This window comes from Pelodiscus sinensis, chromosome 1 (genome assembly GCF_049634645.1).
Source record: "Pelodiscus sinensis isolate JC-2024 chromosome 1, ASM4963464v1, whole genome shotgun sequence".
NCBI classification, from domain to species: Eukaryota; Metazoa; Chordata; order Testudines; family Trionychidae; genus Pelodiscus; species Pelodiscus sinensis.
The window spans coordinates 91,998,407-92,009,049 of NC_134711.1; the positions used below are offsets into that span (position 1 = coordinate 91,998,407).

A 10,643-nucleotide genomic window follows, 5' to 3' on the forward strand; every position below is an offset into this window, starting at 1 on the left:
AAGCAGCCCGCAGACTGCCAGTGTTTTATGTACCTGCGCGTCTGCAGGTCTGGCTGCTTGCGGCTCCCGTTGGTCACTGATTGCAGTTCCTGGTCAAGGGGAGCTGCAGGAAGCAGCACAGGCAGGGACACTACTTCCCATTGGCTGGGAACAACCATCTGCAGCCAAAGGGAGCTGCAAGCAGCCGTATCTGTGGGCATGCAGGAAAATAAAGCACCAGCAGCCCCCCGGGAGCTAACTCTGGTGCTCTGCGTCTGGCCCACAGGCTGCTCGCTGCCACCCCTGGCCAATCCCCTAATGGAACCCAACCTGCATGATTAAAATCTGCCACCTCTACCACCACCACCCATTTAACGCTGTGGAGCAGCAAGTGTGGGCTTTAGCCCTGTTAATTTTTTCCCTGCCTGACACACTGAGCTGATGGCTACAAAACTCTGTGCCAATTTTCACACCACTTTGGCAGCATCTTTGTGCATGTGATGCATCCATTTTGTGTGGGGCAGGGAGAGGATGCACAAAAGTGGCAGGAAGTACAGGGGGGAGTATTGGTGGAACAAATTCTTGCTGTGATTGCTGGGGGCTGGAGGAAGGTCTGTGATTAGAGGGCAAGCAGCAGGGTCCTGAGCAGGTGAGTGGAATAAGGAAACTGTCCTCAGCGGCTCAAAGGGGTGGCCAGCGCTGAGTATGCCTTGTGGTTTAGAAACGAATATGCTGTTCAAACAAGCTGTGTTGGGGAGAAGGAATCTGAAAGGCTGGCGACGGTCGCAGCTGTGGTGGGGCCTGGTGGAAGGGCAGTGGAAGGATTGAGAGCTATAGCCATTTGTTCCGAAAGCGCTGCTACAGCGTAGACAGGAAGGATGTCGTCAATCAACCCCAGTCTTCAAGGGAAATAGCTCCCAGCAAGGGGATGGGTTGTACTAGAGCTGTAGGAGCCGTAGCTCAGGGCACTGAGAGGAATCGTACTGCGTGCCCAGCCCTCTCAGCAGCCAGAGCAGAGGTGCAGATCCCTGTCTCTCTCAGAGGGCTGAAGGCCTTCTCCTTGAGCTGTGTGTGGATCTGGTCTCGCCAAGACCCAAGGACTCTGGCATTGAGCTGGCCTTAAATTCTGTCACAGGACCCCTGGTTTCCATGGCAGTAGATTGGGAATTGTGCGGTAGCTTCCGGCGAGTGTGTGAGAAGGGAGGGATTGTTGAATTAAATAGAAACGTGATTAACATGTTGGGACCCCAGTGTAATTTATTTGAAGATTAAATTCCCTCTATTTTATATGCATCTAAATGTAAAGGGCCAGCTGGTGTAAATCAGCATAGCTCCATTGAGAAGAATGACATCCTGGGCCCTAAAGAATGCATTGTTGTTTCTGGCAACACATAACTGCTGATCAGTGAAGCGACACCAATTAGCACCATCTGGAAATTTGTCCATTTTCTAGCAAGGTGCTGCCGACTTTTTTTGTTTGTGGCAATGTGTAACTGCACTGCGGGGGATGTTGCAGGGGGAAGGTAGAGGTTTTGATAGCTGGGACGGGGAGAGATGGACCTTTAATGCCTGGGAGATGTGTTTGGGATTGTGGGCCGTGAAATAGTTCATGATATTGAGAGGGCAGTGATGCGTTCTCGTGGGGCTTTGGATGGTGCTACACCTGGAGACAGCTCTGCACAGAGTAATTTATTTTGTCTGTGAGGCTGCTGATCTTTCCACAGCTCATGGAAAGACCTTGTTTATCCTGGGCAAATGCCCCTGATTTCCCCATAGGTGGGGTCTGGGAGCTGGTTGAGGTGATGGATGGCTGCTTTGGCACCTGAAAGGGCCAGGAATATGTTTGGCAGTTAGAGATCAGTTGAGTGCTTATGGAGTTACAGGAGGGTTTGGCAATTGAGCTGGGACACTTGAGGGGCATCAGGGAGGTGCAGAGGAGGTCAGTTTATAGAGGAACGTCTGCTGAGCTAAGCATCCAGTATGTTCTAATGCATAAGCGGGCCCCTATCTTCTTGTTCTCCTGTTCCCTCTGTAGGTGCGATCGCCTCCTATGTCTGGATGGAGGGGGCATCCGGGGCCTGGTGCTCATCCAGCTTCTCATCGCCATTGAGAAGGCTGCCGGCCAGCCAATCAGGGAGCTCTTTGACTGGATTGCAGGGACCAGCACAGGGGGGATCCTGGCGCTGGCTATTGTACACGGTAAGGCGCCACCGGGGAGGCAGCACCCACACACAGGCACTGCCATTGCTAAGCCTCTCAGTCTGTGGAGAGCAGAAGGCAGGCAGGAGAGGTGCAGGGGCTGCAGCTCTGTGAGCCTGTGGCTCTGAGAGGCTGCTACCAGCTAACAAGGAGTGGGATTTATTAATGAAGAGATGTCAGCACTCTGATTGGTGTTTGCTCCTCCTGGGAAATGGACTGGCCTGCAATCTGGAATTTGGGAAGTCACACAGCAAATAGGGAGAGGTTTTAGCAACCAGGCATTCCTGGTCTTCTCCCCTCAAGGGACTGTGACCTGGTTTATTAGCTCTTTCTAAGTGTCTGGAGAACTCGGAGGAGTCAGCCTTGGACTTGCCCTCCTTCTGCGAAGGCTTTCCGAAACAACCAGCCTGCTGGAGGAGATTGGGCACTTGACGCCTGCTCTGGGTACACACTGCAGAGGCTGAGTGTGATGCTGCCACACCACCCCCAATCCTAGGGAGTTGGATATCTGATTCCCAGGGTTTGGCTGGTTCTGGTTTTCGGTCTGCTTCCCTATGCCGGCTGGTTACAGCTCGTCCCTTTCTGTGTCTCAGGGAAACCTGTGGACTACATGCGCTGCCTGTACTTCCGCATGAAGGATGAGGTGTTCCGAGGGTCGCGACCCTATGAGTCGGAGCCCCTGGATGAATTCCTGAAGAAGGAATTTGGAGAGCACACCAAAATGACAGATGTCCAGAAACCCAAGTGGGTCACAGTGGGGGGCTGCGCTCTGCTGGGAATCTCTGCTGTGGTTGTTCACTCCCCTCCTTTCGGCAGGCTCCATGGTGATATGTTCAGCCAGGCCATGGACCAGATCAGGAGGAGGAGGTCGCTGATGTGTTTGTTTTAACATTAACCTGTTGTTTCCCCCAGGGTCATGGTAACAGGGACCCTGTGTGACCGGCAACCTGCTGAGCTCCACCTCTTCCGGAATTACAAGGCACCAGTGACAAAAAACAAACCTGATGTCAAGACAGCAGATGCCTTCAAACCACTGACCAAGCCAGAAGGTAGATGCTTTCATTGGTCCAAGTGACCGGCATAGAAGAGTACCGTATCAGAGAGAAATTCTTGCCCCTCCTCCTCTCTCTCTGAAGAATGGTACATCCCGGTAGTGGATTACGCCTCATAAGAGCAGAATGGTATATCCTGGCAGTGGGTTATTCTCGAGTTAACAATCCTTAGAGCTTGGTCCTAGTGGAAGTTTCTTAGTCTCCCCTCTCCCCTGTCCTTCTTTGCCTGTTCTTGCTCTCCTGCAGCAATCAGCTGTGACACGCTAGCCTAGCCACAAGGGGATATGTTCGTGGAGCCACAAAATCAGCAGCCACTCTGTGGGAGAAGAGTGGTACGGAAGATCCACCAGGTTTTTAGAAAGGAGTCAGGATGTATGTGCAGAGCCAATGTGTGGGAGGTGGGGCACATGAAGTCATGTGCCCCCCCCCCCCTCCATATTTCTGCCTTCCATTTAGCAACATCCTGTGCTTCAGACTCTTCCCCACAAGGCAGTGGGGGTGGGCAAGGCCTTGGAGCTGTCTCTCACTGGGACACCCAGCAGGAAGGAGGCAGAGGCTCCCCTTGGGGTGACACTCACTATATGTCTGTGCAGTGCAGAAAGGGGAGAAGCAGCAAGATGTGTGGCTGCTGGCTGAGACCCTCCCTCTTCCTCACACCCTCCCCACCACTACATGGGGCTGCTTCTCCTTTCTTGATGCTGGAGTCCCATTGCTTCCCCCACCTGCTTTACAGGCCAACGCCCTAGGCCTGTTCCCTGGGCAGAATCCACTCTTATAGCACAGACTCTGTCAAGGGGAAAACTGCTCCCCCCACACTGCAGCAGGGTCTGCCTTCCATTTAGCAACAGCTTCGAAATCCAGAGGTGATGTGTGGGGTGGTCATGTCCCTCCCCCCTCAAAACCTTTCAATTGTGCCCCACCCAACTTTCGGGAGTTGTCGCTTCTGTCTATAGATGACGGGTTCCAAAGGGACAGCTCTATTCCTCCTGGGCTAGTGAATGGATCTATTACATACATTGGGCAAATTCATTCTAGGGATGTAAGCGACTAGTCGACTAGTGATGTGATTAGTCGCTTCCCCCCCCCCCCCCCGCTACTTCTATCAGAGAGGGTGGAGCAGGAGTCAGTGTTGGCGGGGAGCCAGCTTAAAAGCTGGTTTCCCCCCAGCACCGTCTCTGCGGGGAGGCAGGAGAGGTAGAGGCACAGTGGGAGACAGCACAAGCAGGGACTGAAGCAGTTTCTGCTCACGCTGCATCTGCTGTGATTCTGCTTTTGAAATGTACAAGATCCCCAGTGGCCCCGTGCTCCCTGCGGGGCTTCTGCTTTTGAACTGTAGCAGGAGCCCGGCAGAAAATCCCATTGACTATTCGATTTGTTAATTAATCTGAATTTAACATCCTTAATTCATTCCCAGCATAACTCCGCTGGCTCTAGTGGAGTCCCAGGAGGGATGAATATGGCCCAGTAGTTTTAAAGAAGGTGATGGTGGTTGGGAGATGGGTGGGAGGATATTGTGAGGCCATCATTTACACCATTATTTCCCAGTGAATCCAAGCAAAGCCCACAGTGCTATGAAGAAAGAGGGTAGAGCTAATTGATGAGTGGGACCTCTGGAGTTTCAGATCTCTTCCCCCCCCCCCCCATCTACTCTATCTTGCCTCACCAGTCAGCAGTGTGTCTGTCTGTACGTGGGGACACGGGAAGTCAGCCCATCAATCCCAAGATCTCTCATCTTCTCACAGATCAGCTTGTGTGGCGGGCTGCCCGCTGCAGTGGGGCTGCTCCCACGTACTTCCGACCCATCGGGCGGTTTTTGGATGGTGGCCTACTGGCCAATAACCCCACCCTGGATGCCATGACAGAGATCCATGAATACAACAAGTCCCTAACCCAGAAGGTGAGGATAAATCCTAGGGCTTTAATCACTACTTGATGGATTTCTTTGGTGTGATGTTACCAGTGGGGTTTGGTTTGAAAATGACTCCTCACTGGGAAGGAGGCTTTAACTGCAGGGGTCTCTGAGACCAGAGTCCCATATTTAGCCACTGAGCATGTAGTGCAGCCTAGACAACAGCACTGCCAGCTCCCTGCCTCTCCCCAGTACAGTGCTCCAACCTGGCTGCTGTAGGAGGATCAGCTCATTCTGGGTCTGAGACTCTTTCAGTTCTTGGCCTCTCTGGGGAGGCACCAGATAGGTGTTAATTGTGGTGATGGCTTTGTGTGTGCTGGCCACTTTGCTTTAGGCTCGAGGCTGAGAATCCTCCTTCCCCCCCTCCCCCCAGTTATTTCCACATGGGATATTGAGCAGAGGTTGATGACTGGCAGTCACATCTGACATGGGGCTGGATTCGCACTGAAGATTTAGAGGGGAGGAATGGAGAGCGTTGTGGTTCAGGATGGGAGAGGCAGGTGTCTCTGAGAGATTGTGCAGGAGGAGTGGGGGCTGCGGGGAGATTTTACGTAACCCTCAGTCTCCTCAGTCCGACAGTCCCCCAGTATTATCATCAGCTCAAGGATCTGGGCAATTGGGGTAATTGATTAATCCGGATTTTACATCCCAACTCCCCACCCCCACAAAAATCTTGTTTGTGTATTTATGGGGAGGGTAACATTGTGATTCATGCTAACAAATATTTGTTTCTCCACTCTCCAAAGGGGCAGAGCCAGAAAGTGAGGAAATTGGGAGTGGTGGTCTCCTTGGGGACAGGGATGCCACCGAAGATCCCAGTGAGTTCTGTGGATATCTTCCGCCCCTCCAACCCCTGGGAGTTTGCCAAGACTGTCTTTGGGGTCAAAGAGCTGGGCAAGATGGTGGTGGATTGTGTGAGTAATGGGGATGGCTGTATGGGATGAAGCTGTGGAGTGGTGTTCACTGTTTGAGGTGGGGAGCACCTGAGGCAGTTTCTGATGTGAGTCGTGCCATTTTTAAAATGAAAATGATGCTCAGTTGGGACTTACTGGGCTATTAGCCTTTAAATGCCCGTGAGGCTGTGGGGATCACTTGTGACATCTATTCAGAGCTCCATGGACCACTCCGCTCCTCATTATACATAACTCAATAACAAGGGTTTTATTCCCTAGCACAGTCTCAATAATCACTTCCCGTCTTGACGGCCGATATTCCTCCTGTTGGAACCTCCTTATATTCCCTCATTTTTTAAACTTTTGAGTGTCCAGATTGCTGCAGCAAAAACCTCTCCCACACTTTAGAAAGTGGGTTGAGTAGTAAGACAGAAATCGTGATGCTGTGCTCATGACATTTAGAACCGTGAGCCACTGTGTTACCCCCCTGCTTCAGCAAGAGCGAGAGCTTTGCTGCTGCCAAGCCATGTGTGTCATCTCCCTGACACGCCAGCTTATCTGTCTGGTTAGCAAACTCTTCTGGACTCTACCAGTCAAAGCCTGGCCTTGCAGGTAACATCCAGTGAACCTGTTCTACAGAGCCTTCTCTCAGTAGCACCTGGTCCTTCTCACTGGACAACTACCACGGAGACAGACCACATGCCAGCCTGTACGGGTAACTGGAGACTCACACTTTTCTTTAGTCCACACAGCACTGAGATGTCTTATTAATAAAACGTGCATAGATTTATTAACAAAGAACATAGATTCAAATGCTGTTAAGCGAAAGAAGGAAAGATTGGTGGTTCCAAACAAAACAAAATGCACACTTTGCAATCTGTTTCTATGCCGTTTTCCTTCATATATCAAGTTACGGCATCCCTAGCCCTGCACACTATGGGATCCAACTTTCACAGCCTGGAAGGGTACTGTACCCTGGATCCCCTCAGTGATGGATCACCGAAAAGGTCTCTGTGCCCCCCTTATATTACAGAGTCCATTGTCTCAGACTTGAGAGCTAGGAAGGCTTCCTGGGGTTTCTGTTCCCTGCCTGATTGTTAAATGATCTTCTCCCCACCTTGATGGTTTTGTTTACTTTATATGTAAATACACTTGCATTGTTTTCTGCTGGTAACTAAGCTTGTCACATGGGCAAATGCTCATTCCATTATCTAAGGAAGGCTGAATTTACCCACTGCCTCTCAAATACATTTCCAAGCATCCACTGATAACTCTTTGTGCATCCCTGGACATACATTCCTCATGTGGTGACCTTTGGGACCAGCCTGTCACCAGTTTACATACGTTACCTTCCATGACACGTTTTAGATGCAAAGAAGGACGCAGTATGTTGGGGCAATGAGTATGTCAGGCCAAAGTCACAGGAAAGCCAGGACAGTAGGAGTGAGATGGTCTGAGGTGTCTTCTTTGGCACTTACCCTTCAAATACATGTCTATTTTGCAAAGGGTTCAGATAGATAACACAGTCTATCTGGGAGTGAATGAGAAGGCGAAATGACCAGCAGGGGGCAGAGTGATGTAAGTATCGAATACAGCATGTCAGTCCGGAGGAGTGTTTGTGGACAGGTTATGAAGCTGTGTTAATGACACCATAGCTGAGAGGATAACATATTCCCCATGTTGCCATCATGATAATTAACATTCAAGAAATAAAGGAAATTCCTAAACAAAAACTGTTCCAGTAAAGAAAAGATTGTCTCTCTCTCTCTCTTTCTCTCTCATATCCTTTATACAAAAAGAAGCTTGTTGTATTTTTATTCACAAAAGCTGAATATTCGAAAGAAAAATTTAGAGTGAAGGTTCCACAAATAACCTTAACTTTGACCCCTTCTTAGCTCACCTCAGTCTTATACCTACCGCCTGGAAAATTTCCATGGAGCTTGCATTTGCCATGAGTTCTTCATTTCAGGTCTCATTTGAAAGATGCCCCAGCAAAACTTAGAGGGTGTGTCTAAACTACATGGCTCCGTCGATGGAGCCATGTAGATTAGGCTGATCGGCAGAGGGAAATGAAGCCACGATTTAAATAATCGCGGCTTCATTTAAATGTAAATGTCTGCCGCGCTCTGCCGACCAGCTGATGATCATCAGCTGGTCGGCAGAGCGCGGCAGCCATTTAAATTTAAATGAAGCCATGATTATTTAAATCGTGGCTTCATTTCCCTCTGCCGATCAGCCTAATCTACATGGCTCCATTGACGGAGCCATGTAGTTTAGACACACCTAGAGTGACTGCAGCCCTTGCTGGCATCATGCTCCTGGGGCAGAAGCCAGGATGCAGAATCTGAGACACTTCACAGAACCCAGAGCCCCTTACCAGAGTCAGTGACAAGACCCCTTTTTGCACTTCCCTGCACACAAAACAGTGGAGGCCTTGGAGACCAATAGGATTAGAAGAGAGTGTGGGTCCTCATAGGGGAGCTGCAGCAAGGCCTATGGGAAGGTCCCTCTAGGCCATTTCGTGGGTAAGTTTCCAAAAGGCAGTTACCATTTTTCTGTCCCTTGGAGGCCTGCATAGTTGGACTCAGGGGACCCCTTAGTTCACAGGCAGAAGAATGCAAGTACTTAGGCTGATTCCAGAGACCTAAAAGAGGGCATGTTTCCCCCTGCAGTGCACTGACGCAGATGGCCCAGCTGTGGACCGTGCCAGGGCTTGGTGTGAGATGACAGATGTACACTATTTCCGGTATGAGCTCTTGTGCCCTTCCCCTCTCTTTCTGTGCAAAGCCATCTATTTGGCTCTTCCTTCCCATCGTTCTTACCCCTCTCAAGACTTGAGCATGGCATGTGTCCCCATCTCCAGGCACTGTACAGTGCTGCATTTAATGCCAGTATTCCCATCGCTGCCTGTCTCTTGTGTTGCTGTAATGCTTTTCGGATAGTCGACAGGATAGTCAACTAGTCGCTTTTCCTCCCCCCCTCTCCTCCTTGCTGCCTCTGCGGCACTGCTGCTTTGAATGCCATGGGGAGCCCAGCATCAGGCTTCCTGCAGCATTTCAAAGCAGCAGCGCCACTTGGAGCTTGGGATCAGCTGGGGACTCCACTGCTGACCCCGGGCTCCAAGTGGTGCTGCTGCTTTGAAATGCCGCGGGGAGCCCAGCGTCGGGCTCCTTGCGGCATTTCAAAGTGGCAGCGCCCCATGGAGCCTGGGGTCAGCAGGGGAGTCCCCAGCTGACTCCAGGCTTCAGCGCTTTCACCTCTGAAGTGTAGCAACAACAAAAATGCGTCAACTATTTGATTAGTCGATTACCCGATACTTAACACCCTTAGTCCTTGTGTCTTCCCCAGTCCCACCAGGTGACATCTCCATCTCCACAGGCTCAGCCCACAGCTGCACTCCGACGTGATGCTGGATGAGGTGAAAGACACGATCCTAGTGAACGCACTCTGGGATACTCAGCTCTACATCTACCAACAGCAGGAGCAGTTCAAGCAGCTGGTGCAGGAGCTCCTCACCCAGTGACTCTCTGGAAGACTCAAAAGCACCAGAGACTTAGGAAGTGGGCAAGGGACAGCAGCCTTTGTAAAAGGCCTGGACCAGGGCTTGTCCTTGCCCTCAGACCAAGACATTGGTGGGAAGAATTAAGGACTCAGAGATATTAAATGAGAAGCAGCTCCCCTCCCCCTCCATGCACACATGCAGTGGCAATAGGAATTTACAACTGAAATGGAGCCCTGAGTCCCTGGACCTCCGAGTGCAGTCTCTGGGTTACCCCCCTCCTGCCCTGTATGGGCATGTTCCCTAAATCTGTGAATCTGACAGAGCAAGGGCAGACCTCACACTGCTTCCCAGTGCCTCAGTAGACCTCCTGTATGGTAACCTTGAGAACACATCTCCCCCTAGAATATCTGTGGCGCTGGCCCTTCCCACTGAACACACTGAAAGTAGGACAGAGACAGACTTTTGAGGACTAGTTTACCCACTTTGCGTGTGTGTGTGTGTGTGTGTTGTGAAGAGAACTGGAATTGCTACCCCATGTGGTCTGGGTGGAGAAAGGGGCAAGAGAGTAAAGTCCCTGCAATAGTTTTAGATCAAAAGTATTGTGATCCATTATTAGCCTAGGGATGGGGGAGGTGTGATATTTTCCCTTGATCTATTATAGCCTGTGGCTGCTACTGCTACCCTTTCCCTTTCTGTGGCTTCATTGCCCCCTCCCCAACTTCAGTCCTATCTCTTCTGCCAGTGTCCCACCTAGTTCCCTAGTGCCCATAAGCTGCTGGGTAGTGTGAGTAGGTCTGGGAGAGGGAGAGGAAGATGATGAGCCTTTGGGGTTTTTCCATGAATGTTTCTAGTTGCCTGGCCTGAGCTGATAGTCCTCAGTCGTGTGCTGTGGAAACTGCCCCTCCCCCTTCCCTTCCAGGGGTCACATGATGCGGAACAATATTCTTGCTTCAGCCATGGAACAAAGATTTATTGGCTGATAACACTTAATAAAAAGATAACTGTGATTTAAATGCTGTATTTGCTGTGATCATTTCTCCCCTGAGGAATCTGACCCCTGATAATAGCTGGATTTCTGCTATTTTATTGCTTCCCCCCTACCCCAGCTC

General features: G+C 50.7%; 1 protein-coding gene across 3 annotated transcripts in view; it reads left to right on the forward strand.

Annotated features, from left to right (window-relative positions):
* Nucleotides 1-10,547, forward strand: part of PLA2G6 (phospholipase A2 group VI) — a 35,024-nt gene extending 24,477 nt beyond the window's left edge. For all 3 annotated transcript variants that reach the window (XM_006118944.3, XM_006118943.4, XM_075937073.1), the window contains exons 11-17: nucleotides 2,015-2,178; nucleotides 2,772-2,922; nucleotides 3,091-3,227; nucleotides 4,973-5,127; nucleotides 5,886-6,053; nucleotides 8,705-8,778; nucleotides 9,411-10,547. In XM_006118944.3, the coding sequence (XP_006119006.2) occupies nucleotides 2,015-2,178; nucleotides 2,772-2,922; nucleotides 3,091-3,227; nucleotides 4,973-5,127; nucleotides 5,886-6,053; nucleotides 8,705-8,778; nucleotides 9,411-9,555 (994 nt within the window). In that variant the 3' untranslated portion in view covers nucleotides 9,556-10,547. The remainder of the gene's footprint in view (nucleotides 1-2,014; nucleotides 2,179-2,771; nucleotides 2,923-3,090; nucleotides 3,228-4,972; nucleotides 5,128-5,885; nucleotides 6,054-8,704; nucleotides 8,779-9,410) is intronic.
* Nucleotides 10,548-10,643: the final 96 nt, after the last annotated feature.